The 21,532-nt window shown below is 35.4% G+C and overlaps 1 protein-coding gene across 2 annotated transcripts in view; it reads left to right on the top strand.

The window, feature by feature from the left end:
- The window catches only part of LOC144963346 (uncharacterized), a 31,614-nt gene extending 25,468 nt beyond the window's left edge, over window positions 1-6,146 (top strand). For both annotated transcript variants that reach the window (XM_078897293.1, XM_078897292.1), the window contains exons 4-5: window positions 265-362; window positions 3,187-6,146. In XM_078897293.1, coding sequence (XP_078753419.1) covers window positions 265-362; window positions 3,187-4,044 — 956 coding nt within the window. In that variant the 3' untranslated portion in view covers window positions 4,045-6,146. The remainder of the gene's footprint in view (window positions 1-264; window positions 363-3,186) is intronic.
- The last annotated feature ends 15,386 nt before the right edge of the window (window positions 6,147-21,532 follow it).

Here is a 21,532-nt window from a genome sequence, read left to right on the forward strand (position 1 = left end):
AAACCCGGGAAGATGCGACAAACTTCGATTCGAAGCTCATATCTATGAGCCAAAATTAAAGATAAAGTGTTTCCCATAGCAACACATTTTATTCAGAACAAAAGTCATAACTTGGGTTCTAATAGACATAGAAAGAAAATTTAAAGTGGTAAATGATCAGAAAGATGTGATTTACACCACTGTATGTATAACTCAATTTATGAAATTTGCGCATCTTTCCGGGTTTTCTCAGCCAGCCACAAATTAATATATTTTCATCAACAGATGAACGACAGACGTGTTCTGGTTGGCACCAAGTCACTGGGCTTATTTGTAGAGCTTTGCTTGTTGAAAAGAAGTCACTCTGTGGTGGGACAGTTCAGGTATATTATTGTTTTCCTTTTTGGAGTTAAACGCTTAAAATACAGTACTCGCCGGATTCTAGCTCGTTCTTGTGAAACCAAAAAGCGTGCTAGAATCCGAATGAGTCGAAGTCCGATTCTCATGGGGAATAACGACTTATTGTATATATAGATTCGGGCACCCAGCTCCAGCGCACCGTATTGCAGGGCGTGCCCGAATGCGAGTAATGTAAAAGTAGTCCTTCAGACCCGCGAGGCCCATGGAGCCGGAGTTTATCCCGGTTTCTATAGCGTGAAACAATTTCTTGCTATCCTTTGGATAGGACGCTAGGCTATCGCAAAGTATACTCGACTACACCCGGGATCGATCGTGGTCCCTTTGCGTGTGAAGCGAGTGCGCTACCAACTGAGCTGTCGTGACTCCCTGGAATTCTAGTACTGTTGTCTAATTCATTTTACCGACTACGAAAAAAGGGAGAAAAAAAAACAGTGATAGACAAAACCAAAAACAGTTCGATATATTCGGCGTTGATTGTCAGAAACATTCTTGGATTTTTATAAAAGTATAAAAAGAACCTTTAGAAAAAAGGGGAGTGAACATCATTAGTAGTTCGCAGTGACCTTTCCCTGTGCCGACAGGTAAAGGTTGGGGGGAGGGGGGTTGACATGTGCTCCGTAAATAGGCCGGATGGCTCTGGATGAACTATAACACTTGAAGGATCTCTGAACGTTATTTCAGACGCATTTCCTGTTATACTCAGAGGGGCAACAACTCCAAACTATGAGAGCAATGAACTACCAACAAATAGGTACACAAGTGTCTGCGGTTATGTGGTCTGGTGGTATGACACTCGCTTTCGGATCGGAAGGTCCTGGGTTCGAACCTCGCTCGGAAAAGGCTCTTTACTCACAATCTCTCACCGTAATCCGGTGTAAAATGAGTACCTGGCTGTTAACAGAGTTGTAATATCGCCTAACAGGCGTCATGTTTCGTTTTACATGTTACTTGTTGCTGTTTGTCAGGGTCCCTTTGTAAAGCGCTTTGTGCACGTTTAGTGGATATTGCTCTATATATAAAAAAAGGTCCGGTCTTTTAAAGAATTGTCATCTATAAACGAAGTCTATAAGGGGATATAACTCGTGACAAACTATATTCAATAAATATATTACACGGTTGTCTTCCTTTGGCCATTCAGGTATTAATTCTTACCGTCAAGCATTACAATCGAGTAAGTACAATGTTCTCTCATGGCCATTTGAATCTTATTAGAATTAGATTTGTCAAATAATGGATTTTCATCAGTGGTTTCTATTTTGTATGGAGATGAATCCCGAGTCTCATTTCTGTTACAACTCTCGCATTGAAAACGAGTAGGTGATCTCATGGTGATTGTTCTCTTATGAAACTTCAACCCTGATATGGAATGATCTCCTCCCCGTCTGTAAGATTTTCGAGCTCTATAGATACCCCCCCCCCCCCCCCAAAAAAAAAAACAAAAAAAAAACAAACGAGTACCTATTTACTTGACTGAATTTTTAAATATATTTTGTGTGACTTATATATTCGTGTTTTGAATGTCTTATTCATGCTTTTATTGTTTTGATATTCTTTGATTTGGCCTCGCCATTATTCATGTTTATTTTTGTTGCTGTTATTTGTTTTGCTAGTTTTGTTTGTTTGTTATTTTTTGGGGGGTTTTTTTTTTTGGGGGGGGGGTAATTTTTTTTTCTTGTTTTAAGTTGTTGGGCTTAGGGGGAGGGGGGGGGTTGTGTTTTTGTTTGGGCTTTGTTTTTTGTTTTTTGTTGTTTTTTTTTCGGATGTTTTTTTTTTGGGGGGGGGTGGTTTTGTTTTGTTTTGTTTTTTTGTTTGTTTGTTTGTTTATTGTTGTTCTTTGTTTGTTTTTTGGGGGTTTGGTTTTTTGTTTGTTTGTTTTTGTTTTTTTGTCTTTTTTTTTTTTTTTGTTGTTGTTGTTTTTGTTGACTGTTGTTTTGTTGGGGTTTTTTTTTGGGGGGGGGGTTGGATTTTTTTGGTTTGTCTTTTGTTTTTAATGCGCCTTGAGGTTTCGACGAAAGACGCTATTAAAAAATGCTTATTATTTTAAATATATGTTAAGGCACTCTAGAGAAAAGGTCTACATGTTGCCGAATTGTGACCTGTCTAGTCAATTCCAATTACTTGTCATCCTTCGTCAATTAAATTAACTAAGTCAAATGAAAACCATTTCTTTAAAATTATAAATTGTTAAATGTATGAAAAAAAGGGATCGTGGAAATTTGTTGACCTGACGAAAATCTATTGTCTCAAGGGGATATTATTATTATTATTATTATTATTATTATTATATATATTATTATTATTTATTATTATTATTATTATTATTATTAATTATTATTATTATTATTATTATTATTTTTTATTATTATTTATTATTATTATTATTATTATTATTATTATTATTATTATTATTATTATATTATATTATATTATTATTATTATTTTTATATTATTATATTATTATTTTATTATTATTATTATTATTATTATTATTATTATTTTTATTATTATTATTATTATTATTATTATTATTATTTTGTTATTATTACCATTATTATATTATTATTATTATTATTATTATTATTATATTATTATTATTATTATTATTATTATTATTATCATTATTATTATCATTATTTTTATCATTATTAATATTATCATTATTATTATTATTATTATTATTATTATTATTATTATTATTATTATTATTATATGTCATTCTCTGCTTTTTTAAAAATGGAATTAGTTGTGCGTTAGTAAAAATTCAAAGTATTTTTTTTTTCTTGACAGATTGACTACACTGAGGTGTTTCCGGCCAGGCAACTTCCTCTCTCCATGCCTGTCGTCCAATCACATCTCTCCCAAAACAGGAAATCCCTCATCGTCCTTGGCCTTGGAATTCACAACGACTTCATCTTTGATGACGTCGCCAACATATTTCTCAAACCATTCCTTAATATTCACCAATACTGGCGACATCGACTTAAAGACATTGCATCAGTAGTCGCTGCTATTAAAAGTTTTAAAAATAATGTAACCGACGATGATAACATTACGATTAACAAACTTAAAAACATCTACCTCAACCATCCTAGTAAGAAAAATACCATCAGTCCCGGTAGTAAAAATTTTACTTCGTTTGATAGTTTGTATAGTCAAAAAGTTAAAATTTCATACAGTCTACTAGATATAGAGAAAATGGAGAAAGATCTAAATCTAAATCAAAATATTGGTGAAAATAATGACCAGATTTTTCTCCACCCGTCCAACCAATCAACTTCAAATTTATTACATCACCATCCAAACCTGACGCTTTCAAATTCTTCACCGGACATTTCCCATTCTAAATTATATCTCCAAAACAACAGAAAATCGTCTAATTTATTATGGATCGGAACCCATGCTCCAGGGGTGTTAAAATCGCCCATATTCACCCGACAAACCCATGCCGGAGTTCTTTCGTACAACCGAGATATATCCAAGTTATTAGAACAATGGAAAGTGCCATATTTAGATACATTTAATTTTACTGACGGAGCTGTTAGTTTTGACGGAACACATTACGGATGGGGCATTAATATGTTAAAAATCAATATGATTCTGAATTACATTGAAAAGAATTTAAAACCTAAGAATTGGGACTCTTGATAAACATATTAATCAAAATACACTTAACCCTTTCCTTAACCAACTATACAGGAAAATCATCACATTCTTTACGATCCAACCGACGTGCACTTATTTGTAGGTCTGATAACCCAATTCCTCATGGACTCATTATTGTAATGGAAATCTTAAAAAATGATGGAAAATATTGTCCATTACAACAATGTTAAACTAGGCCCATAAATGGGTTCGGATGTCAGACCTGCATATATTATGTAGACGTCGGATCCAACCAACAAATTTCTAACTTTTCTTACTTTAGTCCATCACAAAATTTAAAGAATATTCTTTTGTTATGGCTATAATTAACTTGAAACCGGGCGAGACGGCAGATTGTGCAAGACGTTGGTGTATAGAATGTACTTGTAAGAAAACTCTTATTTTATTGTTGGGTGGGTGTAACGTTTCTGGAAAATTCTGAAATTCTGGACTTCGATCCTGGGTCGTTCAGATTACAGTTACAGTGCCATGCATTATCCATTCTGCCTATCCATGTATCGATAGCATAAAAAACGAATCAAGATATTGTATCTGGCTAAGAGACACGACCAAAATTGGATTCAGTAGTCTTATGTCACGGCGGCCATCTTGGTTCTAAACAAAGAAAATCATTACTTTTTATTCTTCAAGCTGGCTAGAACTTTTCATATGTCTTGTGACCAGAATGTGTAAAAGTCAAAACATGATCAAGTTTATGTTTTTTCCCCTCTGGATACGCTTTTATGCTCGCCGGAGAAATATTTCATACGGGCGTCCGCCATTGTTCCGATAGTTTAGAGCCAGTGTTGCTAAGTTACCATGCGTCATTATGAAGGAAGTGACATTACGACTATTGAATCCTGTTTGTATTTATTGATTCTTAATATTAACCAGTTAACCGTCTTGCTCTGGAAAAACATGAATTTAAGAATTTGGCCAGAAAACTCGTTCTTCAAATATCGATCGATCTAAATGACCCTCATCTTCGGAAAAAATCTCAAACTTGGGACTTTCCGAAGTCCTATGTTTGAGATTTTGTTTCCAAAATGAGAGTCATTTAAATAGATTGATATTATTTGAAGGCCGAGTTTTCTGGCCACATTTTTAAATACATGGTTCAGGGGCAGCGTGGCTCAGCGGTTATGTCTTTGCTTCGTACCCAAAGGATATAGAGCTCGGCTACCCGCCTCGTTGTGTGGCCTTGAGCAAGTCACCTCGCCCTAGCTCACTTTGCGGCGCTACACTGCAGCCGACGCCTGGGTTATTCCAGTCATCCCTTGGAATAGACCCTAAAGACAAAATTTTCCTTGGGAATGAATAAAGGGAATTTCATTTTATTTACTTTATATTTATCTAATTTTTAAAATTATTTATTATTACTTTTTTTTTTCCAGAGAACGGCATTTAACCGGTGAAATGGAAGTTCTATGTTAATGTATCATTTATATTTGACAATCGCCTACAGATAAAACTAAGACCTTTGAATTGAATTGTATTGAATTGTTAATTTTATTATTATAACCGCTGCATAGTTACTGCATAGTTATTTCTCTCTAAATCCATTGATTGGCTTTGGTGTGGGTGTTGTTTACCTATTTGATTTTTTTAAAATATTGTTTTGTTTATGGTTTGTTGGGATTTTTTCCCTGTTTTTCCGTTTTGTTTGGGTTTTTTGTTTGTTTTTTCTCTTCTTTTGTTTTTCTATTGGGGTTTCTTAAATTTTGTTGGGTTTTTTTTCTGTTATCTTTTTTTGATGTTTTTTTTTAGTTTGTTTTTTTTGTTTGTTTTGTTTTTGTTTTTTGATATCTGATTTAATCTTCCGTTTTATTATTTCTATTGCGTTGGTGAGAGGTTTGGGAATGGTGATTTTATTTATTTTTTTTTTTTTTTTAAATTTAATTGCTTCTCTGAACTTGGCGACACTCTTTTAAAAGTGGGTTGCAAATCGTAGTAGTAGTAGCAAGCCATTACTATTTCTGGTCACTCGCATCACAAAGAATGAGATTATTCAATCCTACTGCAAGCTATAATATTATAGATCCTGAAGAATGGGTCTAGGGGATCTATGTTCTTCCTTTGAGCTTTAAAAAAATCCACGAAAATTACTTGCTTGTTTGTTTATTTATTTATTAGTAGCAGATTAAGTAGTAATAAACGAAGAATTCAACAAGCTTTGGGTTATGTGCTGGCATGGCGCCATGCCAGTATGTGGTCTTGTGTACGACACTCGCTTTTGGATCGGAAGGTCCTGGGTTCGAGCCTCGCTCAGCGCATAGTTGAGTACTTTTTTACTCACATTCTCTCACCTGGCCAATAACAGCGTTGTCTGTTTGAAAAGAATTGTATTATCGCCTTTAAGGCACCAAGTCTCGTACTACATGCTACATGTTGCTTTTGGTCGGAGACCTTTTGTAAAGCGTTTGAACACGTTTAGTAGATATTGCCCTGCGGCCATTGCCATGTACAAAAGCTCCAGTTCTTTTTTTATGACAGGGCAAGCTAGTTTTCGTAAACAGGTGCATGTGTAAGCAACTCAGAATAAAATGGATGGACAGGATTAAACGAAGAAGTATGGAAAGAACACAGCAGAAATCAATGGGAGAGGATATAGGAAGAAGATGGAGGTGGAGTTTGTTTTTGTTTTTAATGGTTTACGGTGTTTGCAACACATTAAGGAAATATCAGCGCCAGTAAAAGGAAGAAAAGGGATAGTTAAAAGTTCTAGAATTACAATTAAAACACCAATGAAAAGGTAAGACAAAGGGGAATTGGTTCAAATAGGGAAAAGATGTAGATTCCAAGAGCACACTATCAAGTTTGAGATCACCTAAAAGTCTCATCAGACACCAGCACAAGATCCCACTGAGAGAGGAATACACTCAAATGTTTACAAACATATGTTAAAAATTAAAAGTAATACATAACAGAGAGACGATTTACAAGATAAAATAATATCATCTCCCAAAACTCTTAACTATATATTTGACTGTTCCCTCCCAGGTAGGATATCCGGCCAGGGTCAAGACAAAACCAAGTAATCTCATTCCAAGACAAAGACAGAAAGCAAGTTGAAAAACATATAAGGGGATAGAAGACACAAGTGCCTCCCTGCCCACTATGGGAGGTCAGGAACCCCACCCATGGAGGTGGAGTGGACACACCCTTAGAAAGAATGACTCCATAATAACTAAAAAGTATTGAACTGGAACCCTCAGGGCTGAAGATCAAGAGGAAGGCCACGGGTTTGTTTTTGTTTGTTTTTAAGGGTTTTACGGCGCTTGCAACACATTTAGGTTATATCAGCGCCAGTAAAAAGGAAGAAAATGGGATGGTAAAAAGTTCTAGAATTACAATTAAAGCACCCAAGAGAAAGTAAGACAAAGGGGAACTGGGAACAAATAGGGATCAGATGTAGATTCCAAGAGCATACCACCAATGTACTTAATTTGAGATCACCTAAAAGTCTCATCCAGACACAAGCACAGGTCCCAACTATGAGAAATACACTCAAATGAAGGCCACAGGGAACATGGAGAAGAGTTAAAGAAGCTGATATACGATCAGTCCGTGTGCAGTTTGAAATCACCTATAAATCTCATCCAGACACAGGCACGAGATCCCATTAACTGAAACACACTCAAATGCCTGCATTATACATTCAAAATAACAAATATAACAATACATAACAGATGATTTACAAGAAAAAAAATCACCTCACAAAACATTAACTATTAGTACATTTGACTGTTTCCCTCCTAGCCAAGGACTCCGACAAGGGAAACGACAAAACCAAGTAATCTCATTTCAAGGCAAAGACGAAAAGCAAGTTGGAAAACAGATATACGTTGATGTATGAAACAGACAGTAAGTGTAAGTGACTACCTCTCTGCCTACTATGGGAGGTCAGGAACCCCACCCATCCATAAACGTTGATTAAACAGTACGGGCACAATTACAATTAAGTGTGACTATGTGATCTAGTGGTATGACATCACCCTCGGATCAAAAGGTCTAGGGTTAGAGTCCCGATCTGAGCAGTGCTTAGTTGAGTCCTTGGATAAAGTTCTTTACTCACATTCTATCACTGTACTCAGGTGTAAAATGAATACCTGATCATTATCACAGTTGTTTCTGGTTGAAAAAAAAATGGTAATATCCCAGCTACTGTTATACCAATATCCCAGCTACTGTTATACCAAGGCCACCAGATTTGAGATCAGTGAACGTGCAGGATTATTTTTAATGCCCATGTTCTTTTTGTTTTTTAAGGGTTTTACGGCGCGCGTCCGACACGTTTAGGCCCTTTTAGCGCAAGTAATAAGGAAGAAAATGGGAACATCAAATGATGTATAGATTTACACTTGAAAGAAAACACGAGAAAAAGTAAGACAAAGGGGTACAGATGTAGATTCCAAGAGCACACTATCAGTGTACATACTTAATTTTTTTTGTTTGCTGCTTTAGGTCTCTTCCAACACAATTGAGGTTATATGAGAGACCGCTGAAACAAAAAAACAAGCAATCTAACAAAAATAGTACAAATGTAAATCAAAATCATAACCTAAAGATATCATAAGCTAAATTATAAATAACCAAGAACAAACAGGCAGAAGATTTACAGAAAAAAAAATATCCCCTGTCAAAAATACAATCACAAACCAAAGAAGCAGGATAGGCTAGTAAAGAGAAGAAGAAACGACATCACTATCGGATCGTACACCCATGCGAACATCATAGGTATATGATTCAAGGGTGATGCTCCCATCCAACCACCCGCACATACTTAGTTTGATCTCACCTGAAAGTCTCATCCAGACACAAGCACAGATCCCTACTACGACTCTTAGTAAGAGGAAACACTCAAACTCAAATGTTTACAAACCATTGTATATTTGTTTTAAATAATAAGAATAAATAACAGTACATGAGAGAGAGAGATGATTTACAAAGAAAATTGTATCATTGCCCAAAACTATAACTATACATTTGACTGTTTCCCTCCCAGTCAAGGATTCTGACAAGAGTTAGGACAATACTAAGTTAATCCCATTCCAAGGCAAAGACAGAAATGTTTTTGTTTTTTTTTAAGGGTTTTAAGGCGCTAGCAACACATTTAGGTTATATCAGCGCCAGTATAAAGGAAGAAAATGGGATAGTAAAAAGTTCTAGAATTACAATTAAGGCACCCAAGAAAAAGTAAGACATAGGGGAACTGGGAACAAATAGGGATCAGATGAAGATTCCAAGAGCATACCACCAATGTACTTAATTTGAGATCACCTATAAGTCACATCCAGACACAAGCACAACATCCAACAAAGAGGAATACACTCAAATGCTTACATTATACATTCAAAATAACAAATATAATAATAATAATACATAACAGAGAGATGGTTTACAATAGGTATCCCAAACTAAAATTTCAACTGCAGAAAACTGCTGTTATTTTGAATTGAACAAATACAGATTGTCAAACCATGAACAACAGTCTTTAAATGATTAAAATCGGACAACAAATAAAAAAGTTACGAATTTTTTATTTATTTAATAACTTGTAATTTTCGTACACCAACAGAACATGCTACCAAACAGCAAGTTTAAGGTGCATCAAAACAAACAAAATAATAACAAAATTGAATAATTTGCAAGCAATCGCAAGCCATGGACATAGAGAATAAGAAAAATACTCAAACAAATATTCACCTAGTATAATTCAGTTACTATACAGCATCAAAATCAAGAAAAAACATGACCCGCGTGAAAATAATTTCACCGAAATCGCCAGATGTACCATCTTCGGCACTTTGCAGACTCGTCAGTAATCTAAATTAAGGCATGAAACTTATCTGAGCCTTAGAACTGGCACCAGACAGTAAGCCCAATTTTTTTCAGAGAGATAGAGGCAATAATTACTGAGATTTTACGTCTCAAAATTCGAAAAAAGGCCGAAATCGCCAAAGGAAGACATTTTGAGAAATAAACAGTGTTTCCGCTACAAAAAATTTAAATGATGAGATATGGCTATGAAACTTCACATACAAATGATTTGAGGGATGGGGAATCCAAATTTTATGTCCTTTTCGTAATAAGAATGACAAAAACAGAGTTATGAGAAGAAATCAAGATTTAAACTCTCGAAAATCAACAGAAATATATGTCAAAAAGGGGGGAAAAGTCAAAAATTCATACCACGACCTAACACAATAATGGAAGTTAATGCTGCACCTACTGGTGGCGCACAGTCGATCAAATAAAATAAATAAATAAAAACATTAGACAAAAAAGTCAGTACACAAAAGCATACAATATCCAATGCAACCCACGAACATGAAAATTTATACCTATCCATAAGTACATATTTTGAGACACCTCAACAATCAACCTAAAATTCAACGCCCTGCCCTAACACATTTTAGTTTATATAACTAAGGCAACGGTATAAGGACACGCTTTAATGCATATAAATGCACAGACACCGGGCAAACCTATCTTAGCGCTCTTGTTACTCATCATGTTGAGCGTCAGCAAGATGGCTTTCTATTATTTCAACATTTTTAACACGCCTGAGTGTACTTAAACACTTTAATATGTTTTTTTACCCGGAAGTTCATATTCATACAGGGAGTCCAATATAATATCTAATAACAGATTATACATACGCGGACTCTGGAAGCTGATCATATCCACATAGCCTATAAATGATAAAGATTAATTTAAACACGGACTATAATATTGCTATTATGGTCTAATAGCCCAACATCAGTATGAGTATAAGGGTTATCATTGGCTCTCCACTATACACATTTTAAATGCATCTATAAAATGTTTAAATAGAAATAGACATTATATTGGACTCCCTTATTGTATGAAAACGAACTTCCAGGTAAAAAAAACATATTAAAGTGTTTAAGTACACTCAGACGTGTTAAAATGTTGAAATAATAGAAAGCCATCTTGCTTGACGCTAAACATGATGAGTAAATAAAACATATGTAATAATCAGAAAAGCTACATGATAGGTACATAATTATGAGAAACAACAATTGTTTAAACAAAGAATGTCACTGATCAAATGTAAAGTGATGGAAATAGATACATAATTTCATTAATCAATATAATGTAAATGTTGCTACTCGAAGCGATAAATAATGTGAAATTGAATGTAAGCTTCAATTTAATTATAAAAACAGATAGAAGAATGGATGTTTCGTGTTTCCCCTTTACCAACAAACGCATTCAACTTAACGGCACTACCACATCATCTATACTGTTTGGTTCATCCTGTTTGTTGACAAAGGAGAAACCTGAAACGTCCATTCTATCTGGTTTTGTAATTAAACTGAAGCTTGAATTTAATCTCATAGTGTTATTCAATCAACATCAGAATCTGAAACTCTTCTTCGTTTGACAGCAGTTGACAAAAAAGATGCTTCTGCCTCATCATCAGTAATCATCCTTAACAAATAAATTTCTCAAAAATAACATCAATCTTTTTGACATAAGAGGGGAATGACCCATAAGGAATTTTACTTTTCATCAACTCCCAGTATGGCCCAGTGATAGATTAAACAGTGAAATAGCAGCAACTAAAGAAATTACCCTACTATCCCTCAAATCTGCAACAATACTTTGAAGCTTTAAATTGTCACCTGAAACTTCATTTTCTAGAAAATCAAGAACATGTTTATGATCGTACAAAAGAGCATGAGCATTTTCAAATATATTATTGAAACGATTACTTCTAAAACTGCAAAACTGAGACTTAATATTATTAGCTTCAGAATAATTTAGCCATTCTTCCCTTGCCCCATTTTTCTCATCCCCCCGAGGTCCCAATACTTCTGCAGTTAGTCTTATAGCACGTAAGGCTGCACTTTCTTTACCAATACTAGACTGAAAATGATTAAACTTTTGCTGACTGTCCCTCCCAAGTGAACCCCCCACTTTAATTACATCCCTCTCAAATTCTAACACAGCACTCTCAACAGCTTTAGATAGACCAAGCAAAAAATGCGCGTTACAATACAAAAAATGTGTACATAGACCGTCTATATTCCTCATCATGCAAAACACTCTTACGCCATTCATGAATTTTTTTATTTAAAAGTTTCATATTTGCCGCTCTATCGGACATAAGTTTTGTTCTTTAATTTTAAATTAAAAATTTCTTTCTTTAAAATATTACATTCTGATGAATCGACTTTATAGATGAAAACAATTTTTTGGAAGAGACAGACTTTGATAATCTTCTAACATGGTCAACATTAACAATTGTGGAAGAAAGTGGGATGTGGGACTCTGAAAAAGATTCTGGCAATAAAACAGAAGTGATCAATGCAGGGGTACATTCAGGTTTGGCTGGATTCTGAGTAGAAACAGACGTAGAGGGTAGAGGGGTAGAACCAAAAGTGAATGACGATGATGGTAGTGGTGCTGAACATGAATCAGGTGTGGACACATTCCGAGAATTAATATTCGTGGAGAGATGAGGGGTAGAACCAGATACAGTAGAAATGCAGGACGATGGTGGTGGTGGTGGTGAGCTGAGAATCTTAGTAGAAGTAGAAGGTTGACTTGATGATGGTAGTACAGATGAAGGAAATAAAACGGTTGGCTGAGGACTCAGTGCTGGCCAGTCAACAGTAGACGACGGTGGTGGTGAGCTGAGAATCTTAGTAGAAGTAGAAGGTTGACTTGATGATGGTAGTACAGATGAAGGAAATAAAACGGTTGGCTGAGGACTCAGTGCTGGCCAGTTAACAGTAGACGACGGTGGTGGTGAGCTGAGAATCTTAGTAGAAGTAGAAGGTTGACTCGATGATGGTAGTACAGATGAAGGAAATAAAACGGTTGTTCCACCTAGAAGGGAAAAAATAACCAGAAAATATTGAAGGGCTTATAACTAATGCATTAGTATATTAGAACAGAAAAAAAATAGAACCTTATACAAAAAGATAACCCTTGATAATACATCAGAATCCAACAAGTTTAAAAAAAGATAAGGATTAGGTATGAAAAAATTAATATACTTTGCTCGAGAGAGAGGAACACAGGGATGGTTTAGAATTTAATTGTATTCCATAGCAAACATCTAGTCTTGTCTAACCTAGTAAAGACCTTTTCAACTAGTGCTATTATACCAACAGCACATGGCCCATTGCTAATTGCTGACTGTTGCAGGCATGCTTAAATTATATCATAAAAAGAGCCATAAACACGTCTTTTACTTGTCTATGTCACTCAGTCACTTGTAACTACAAACCCAAATAAACTCAACCATACATGTTAACAATAAAATCTACTGGCAACCATCATGAACTTATATGAATCTGAAAGCTCCATAGCGGGACCTTGTGTTTTACAACAAAAAATCAAATCATAAGCTGGTTTAGCCTCACTGTACTGATAATATTAGCGCAGTAAAAAACATCAAAAACAACCAAAATATTTATCAAAAAAATATAATGGTGGCCTGTGACAACGAAAACAGATGTGTCATATATTCATAGAAACCTTACCTCAGACACTGTCGTTTTGGCTTCAAAGCGCAGATGATAAAGCTGGACAAACAGGTGTCACTTGCACAGGTGGGAGTGCAGGTCTACGACCTTTCTCCCTTCATCAAAAATGAAGCCCTGAGACGACTCATTTGTTCGTCACCTGAAAATAGAGAATTAAAATGTTCAAACTTATTTGAGATGTGATAATAATAAATAGTTTCTATACACCGCCTTACCCCGTATTTCAACAAGCTCAACGCGCTAAATGATTACTCATTACCATCAACACTATCTATCAAAACTCAACTGTCAAATTCAAATAGGCAGGATTCAAGAATTTAATATAAATCTAAAACTGATATTATAAACAAGCAACCATCACCAAGTCAATCCCATAGCATCCAATAAAAACAAGCCTTTCTACCAAGTAGTCTATACAGTAAAAGGTTAAAAGTTAAATTTAAACTGGAGTTTGAGTCACTATATTATAATAGTAATAGTTCCATCAATCATGGCATGGGTGAAACTGGATCTTTAAAAAACGATTGAAAAACAAACAAGTTGGATACTACTCATTGATGACACCTGATGAAGAATGGAGCCATCCTGTTAAGATTATTATTATAAGATCAAACAATGTGCACCAGATTTCGTCCCAATTGTCAATAATTTCTTAACCCTATTTTCACCTCTGGGGTGCAAACGCACCCCAATGCTATGTTTTTTGGCTCTAAAATCTACAATTTTTGACCTATAAACCTGAAATTTTGTGACTTTTCCTAAATTGACCTCTTAAATCACCTCCCCAAATTTTATACCTCTCACGTGCATCGTTTACTCACACCAGAAGACCTCCCATGGAATTTGAGATTTTACGCTTTTGGGGTGCAATTGCACCCCCTAATAAACAAAGAGAAAATAACCAGAAACCTCCTATTTCATCCTTTGGGGTGCATATGCACCCCATGTATTTGTCTATAGTAGAATAGCAACTGGCCATATAAATTACCATTTTCTGGTGTAGATTATTATAAATAAGATACTTTTTGATATGTACTCAAGGTTGCCCACACCTAATTGGCAGAATAACCAAAATATAGGCCTCTGACCATGGCAAAATATGGATTTCTTCTTATCGTCACAAGTTATGCATTACTAATTGTAATTTATGTGATTTTCAATAAAGAAGGCCCACATTTTTTTTATAAACTGCCTGTATAGATTTGTGTTAGATTGTATGTAATGTTCTCATACTGCGTGAGTTTGAATCCATATATATATATATATATATATATATATATATATATATATATATATATATATATATATATATATACACACATGTATAGTGTGTGGCTTTGTAGTCTAGTGGTAGTGGTAGACGCTACGACTCGTGATCGGAAGGTCAGGGGTTCGAATCCCGCTCTGGCGGTGCAAAGTTGACTCCTTGGGAAATGGTCTTTACACACATTTTCCACACCCCACTCATGTGTAAAACCAAGTACACTGGCCAGTCCTTGTCCTCACCAAAATTGTATCGCGCCTAACAGGATGCTTGTCTCGTCTTATGTTGTGTGTTGCTGTTGGTCTGTGACCCCTTGTAAAGCGTTTTGAGCACCTCGGTGGATATCGTGCTATCTAAAAGCTCTGTATTTTATTTAGTCATATGAGTTTGTCAATTATATTTTTTTTATGCTGCTAATGCACACCATATGTAATTTCCAAGATGATAAGTGAGTAGGTACAGCATGTTTGTATTGTTAGATATATATTATATATATATATATATATATATATATATATATATATATATATATATATATATATATATATATATATATACATATATCTAACAATACAAACATGCTGTACCTACTCACTTATCATCTTGGAAATTACCATTTGTCAGTGTTCCACTGTGTTTTCACAATTTTGAAATAGAATGAAGGACAATATTTTTGACTAGCAATAGGCAATCAATCGTTTTATTTGGAAATCGAAAAACAAACAAATTAGTGGGTTTAATTATTGAATTTCATTGAAAACTTGCAACAAACAAATTAGTGGGTTTAATTATTGAATTTCATTGAAAACTTTCAAACTAAAAACAAAAAGGTTCAAACATGTACCTACAGTACACTCAATTCTATACAGTAGAACAAATCAAAATAAAACATCAATCATTGTATTTCCAATTTCTTGTCATCAATCGCTGTCAGCACAATACCATATGACATGTACTCATACTTATTGTTAAAATTTTCCTCACCATCTCAATCTTGCTATCGACCTATACTTACACTGTACAAATCTATTCTGCACAATGGTCACACACTTTGTAGCTTTTACTGTGGTCTTTGCAAGCAAATGCCTTACATTTTGAACAAGTTTCCCTTATTTTTCTGTCCTTCTTCCTCGGACACATTTCACATCTTCCTTGGCTTGATGCTTTCCTCTTTCTCTGTCCTTCAATCTCAGGTCTTGTTGCTGATTCTCTTTCATCATTGAGATTCCATTCCATCTTTATTATTTCATATGATAATTTCACCCGTCTTGTTGTTTTCGACATTGTCATTCTTCTTGTCAAATGTTCAAAAAGAAGTTCCTTTGCTAACAGTTCGTTGAAATGGCCCCTGTCTTTGTATGATTTGGTGTCTTCTGGATGAACAGTCTTGTATAAAATATGGGCTGCCACAGCCGCTGTATCCAGCAAGTTGTAAAACTGGACCATGGGCCATCTTCTTGACTTCCTTTTACAAGAAAAACTGTGGCACATGTAGTCAAATGTGTCGACTCCTCCTTTGGTTTTATTATAATATCTCACCATCACTGGCTTCTTTTTCGTTCCTTGGTCGATGTCAGGAGAATGATGCATCGTACTCAGTACAACAACATGTTTCTTGTGGTTAGATTTGTGTGCCACAATGCTTGCACCATCTTTGAATAGGAAGGCACTGTCAAATTTCTCAAGTTCTTTTCCTGTCTGAAACGATGATGGTAGAAATGACTTATTTCTCCTGACTGTCCCCACTATTGACAAGTGCTCTGCTAATTCTAAATCAGTAAAAAAATTGTCACATGTAACGTTCCTGCCAGTTTTATGGTAAGGATCTACCAGTTCCTTTACAGTCTCCCTCCCAAGGTTTGTTTTCCTTTCTCCATGTTTACCCAGGTACGGTATCATTTGGAGAGGGTAAGCTGTTTTGCTGTCACATATGTGAAAGAGTTTCATCCCATACTTATCTGGCTTGCTCGGTAAGTATTGCAAGAATGGGCACCGTCCTCTCCACGGAACAAGCTGTTCATCTATAGTTACGCATTCTGAGGGAATGTATGAAAGTTGCAAATTCTTGTTGATTTTGTTCATGAGATCCCTAATTGGTGAAAATATATCCCTAACTCGCCTGATAGCACGTGTCCTTTTATCATCAAAGCGCAAGTTGATGCAGAGTTTTACAAATCGTTTCATGCTCATTGTGCATATTGCAACATTGTCTGCCGAAGCTCCTCTCCATATCTTTGCCACTGCTAAAAGACCAAGCTTTCTCGCACCCAAATGAATAAAAAGGCCTAGCAATGCTGTCATTTCTATAACATCTACATTCTTCCACTGCACACCTTCATTTCTTGTTCCTTCTAAGTTTGTCATCTTCACAATATCACTAATTATTTGTGCAGTGAAAATCATCTTAAAGGCTGACACAATTGAATCTATCTTTGCCGGATGTCTTACGTTGGACTTGGGAGGCCTAAAAACATTTCTTGTAGGTGTTCTCCCAACCTGGGACACCGGTACTTTACTCCACATAATATCCCCCTTTTTGCTCAAAACTACATTGCTAGATGCTGGCAATGATACAGAATTACCCAAATGAGTTTCATCACTGTCTTCCTCTTCTTCGTCAACTTCTATTTCTGGGTCTGATTGGTTCAGGATCTCGGGATATTCCTCCCCGTCGCTGCTTTCATCGGATGAGTGTGCATTGTCATCAGCTTCAAGTTCATCATCATCTGGAGTCCAATTGATATCTGGATCTGATGAAAATTGGTGAAATGTATATTATTAGTATTGCTTTTATATTGATCCTTCTCCTCATCATATCTTTTACCCCTTAACGACAAGATTAGGTTTCACCAGAACCAAACTCTAATCTAAGAACATGTGTCAGTTTTGAACTGACTGTTGCAGTTTTCACCTAGAGATTAGTTGTGGTGCTGCTCGAGACGCATCACAGTTACTTATTTCTAGGTGAAAACTGCACACGATAGAATCGTGATTTAAATGTAATTAAGCCTGACAATCGAAACCTTCAATCATTATTCACACCATTCAGGACATCTATGACATCATCATAATAATAAATCAAGGGAATTTTGAAATAAAATGCAGGATTGATACACTGAAAATTGTACTTCCTCTCGTTATAAAGTAAAATCTGCTATAGTGTCAATGAAAGTAAGCACACAAAAAAACCAACTCACCATCTCTGCTTTCTCCCATATCATCCAGTAATTCATCCATATCACCACCAACATCAGATGAAGAACTTGGTTGTTGGGCAACAGGCTGAAGCTCAGTGTATACCAATTCCTCTTGTTCATTGTCGAAGCGCTCAAACAGATTAGTCCTAGAACTTGCCATTTATCTTTATAATCATAAACATGCCCTGCAAGAATAGATAACACATTTCAAAGTTTTAATAAATCTATTAGATCTGGATACAAGCATTTGCAATTTAAAAGATGATGATGATATATGTATTATAAATTATAAAGCATGTATACTAAAGTTTTCCAACAGTTTTTATATGTTTTGACAGAATTACAATTAATGGTAACAATATGTATTATAAATTATAAAGCATGTGTATACTAATGATTTTCAACAGTTTTTATAGTATAGGGTTTGACAGCATTACAAATAACAATGGTGAGTGACAAAACAATGTAGATCTAGATTATAGCTTTACATTTTTGGGAACTTCATATTTACAGGAATCAGTTAAAGCTTACATTTTGATAAGATCTAGATTTTGTAAAGTATATTTAGTGGTAAAACAAAGCTTAGAATCATACTTTAAAAATGGTATTTACTTACCTAATCAGGATGTTGTTAGATTGAAAGTCAGGTCAGCCTTGTGTTTTGAATAGTGTTGAGAGAAAAGGAGGAATCCAGGAACAGGAAGTGGTGAATAATTCTAATAAGTTGCCAGATAATTTTTGAATATGTTGCCGAATAAGTTGGTGGAGTTTTGTCTCTATTCAGTAATAAGTCAAAATAGTATAAAATGTATAGAAACTAGTGATGTAAAGATGGGGTGCATTTGCACCCCAAAGAGTAAAATAGGAGGTTTCTCTCATTTGCTACTAAAATATTAGGGGGTGCAGTTGCACCCCACAGGATGAAAATCGGAATATTCCTGTTTTTTTCTATGTGCCTGTTAGGGGGTGCATCTGCACCCCAAAAGCATAAAATAGGATGCGTTTTCAAGGGGTGAAAATAGGGTTAATGAATGAGCTTGACTTAATTAATCTAAATTTCAGAAAATTGAGAAACAACTAGACTTAGACGTCGATAGTGTGATACTTTCCATTTCCTAGTACTAGTAGGACTCACAATCACAAGCACAAGTCTAGCAGTCAGGACGGACACTGACACGACCAGTTTCTATTATTTTATTTTTCATCTAGAAGTATCAGTGATAATGATGACACGTTCATTCTTAGCGATCGGTGGGCTCCGATAATAATAATAATAATAATCATGATAATAATAATACCTGGATACCTGGATACCTCTGTATAGAGCTTTTAGACTTGGTGTAGTCTCCTTCGCTCCTCCTCATCTATTAATGATTGGACCAATTTTTATAATTGAACTTGTTTCCTAGGGTGTTGCTTATCTCCAACTCTGCTTTGAATTTATTCAAATTTTTTGCTGATACTGTGGTTTCTTGTAGTTTATTCCAGTTATTTACAATTCTAGATGAAAAAAAGTTCCTTCTTTCATTTGTTTTAAAACGTTCTTTTTTCAGTTTCTTGCTGTTTCCTCATGTCTGAATGTTCTTGTTTGGTTTAAGGAATCCTGCCTCTACCCTGTCTATTCCCTTTACTATTTTATATGTTTGGATCATATCTCCCCTTCTTCTCCTGTAATCTAAGGTCGGGAGATTTAATTCTTTCAATCTCTCACAGTATGTTTTGTCTTTCAGGTGTGTGATAAGTTTTGTTGCTCTCCTTTGCACTCTTTCCAAACAGTCTTTGTCTCCCTCAAACTTCGGATACCATATGCAGTTAGCATATTCCAGCTTTGATCTAACCATAGTCTTGTAGATGGTAGTCATGTGTTTTGTTTTCAGATTCTTGAAATTTCTTTTCACTATTCCGAGTGTTTTACTAGCCTTAGATTGAACATCTTTAATTTGCTTCTTGAAGTTTAGCTTCCTATCAATAAATACTCCTAGGTCTTTTTCCCCATTGGATTTCTGCAGGGGTTTTTCTTTCATTATATAGTTTGCTTCTCTGTTGTTTTTTCCTAGGTGAAGAACTGCACATTTATCTACATTGAACTCCATCTGCCATATTTCGGACCATTCTTCAAGCTTTTTCAAATCTTGTTGTAAGGTGTTTCTTTCTTCTTCTGTATTAGCTACTCCATAGAGCTTAGTATCATCGGCAAAGATTTTACATTTAGATGATAGATTGTCTGGCAAGTCATTGATATAAATCAGGAAGAGAACTGGTCCCAGTACACTTCCTTGTGGAACTCCACTTGTTACCAGTCTCTCTGTTGATGCTGTTCCATTCACTATCACTTTTTGTCTTCTATCTTTGAGGAAATCTCGGACCCATTTGACTGTCTGATCATTAATTTGATACTGTTCCAATTTCCTGATTAGGCGCCAGTGTGGAACTTTGTCAAATGCCTTTCTGAAGTCGAGGTATATGACATCTAAATTGTTGCCTAATTCCAGGTCTCTCGTCCAGTCATCCATTGTTTCAAGTAGGTTTGTTACTGTAGACCTTCCCGCCATGAAACCATGTTGATCTTTGCTGAATAGTTTGTTCTTGGTCATATGATCAACCATTTCTTCTCTAATCAGCTGTTCCATGAGCTTGCAGACGACAGATGTCAGGCTCACTGGTCTGTAGTTTTCTGGATTTTTTCTGTCTCCCTTCTTGAATATGGCTGTGATGTTAGCTTCTTTCCATTCCCTTGGTAGTCTTCCTTCTTTCATCGACTGGTTAAATATCTTGGTTAGGGGTTCTACTAGCTGCTCTGCTAAGTTTTTTAGGATGTAAGGATGAAGTTTGTCAGGTCCAGGTGATTTACTCTCCTTTAGGTTTTGTAGTCTCTTCATTACTCTCTCTTCAGTAATCGGCCATTGTGTAGTATCTATATTACTTGTTTTAGCAATATCTGGCAAGTTTTTCTGGTTCTCCACTGTAAAGACACTTGCAAAGAAGAGATTTAGCACCTCTGCCTTGTCTTCATCTTCAGATGCCCAAGTGCCATCTTCTTTTTTTATGTCACAGGTTCCCTGTCTTGTCTTCATTTTACTGTTTACATAACTCCAGAATACTTTAGGATTTTCTTTCGTTTCCTCTGCTATCTTGTTCTCATACTTTTGATGCGCTTGTCGGACTATTTTAGTAGTTGCGTTTCTCACTCTTTTGTATTTGTCCCAATCCTCTTCCTTTTTGCTTCTAGAGTATCTTCTATTTACTGCCTTCTTCTTCCGTAATGCCCCTCTCACTTCCTGCGTCATCCAAGGTTGATTTCTTCTCCCAACCCGGTTCCCTCTGCTTTTCGGGATGTTTTTCTCTATAATAATAATAATAATAATAATAATAATAATAATAATAATAATAATAATAATAGCCTTCATGAATGAACACGAATACAAACATTATCCATTAATTCAGAAAAGTTAGTGGAGCAAACAGTATTATGATAAGATTAAGACAAGATAGAGAAAAGCTTCGAT

The sequence above is a fragment of the Berghia stephanieae genome, chromosome 1 (genome assembly GCF_034508935.2).
Source record: "Berghia stephanieae isolate SIO BIC M18660-M18661 chromosome 1, UCSD_Bste_1.3, whole genome shotgun sequence".
Taxonomy (NCBI): domain Eukaryota; kingdom Metazoa; phylum Mollusca; class Gastropoda; order Nudibranchia; family Aeolidiidae; genus Berghia; species Berghia stephanieae.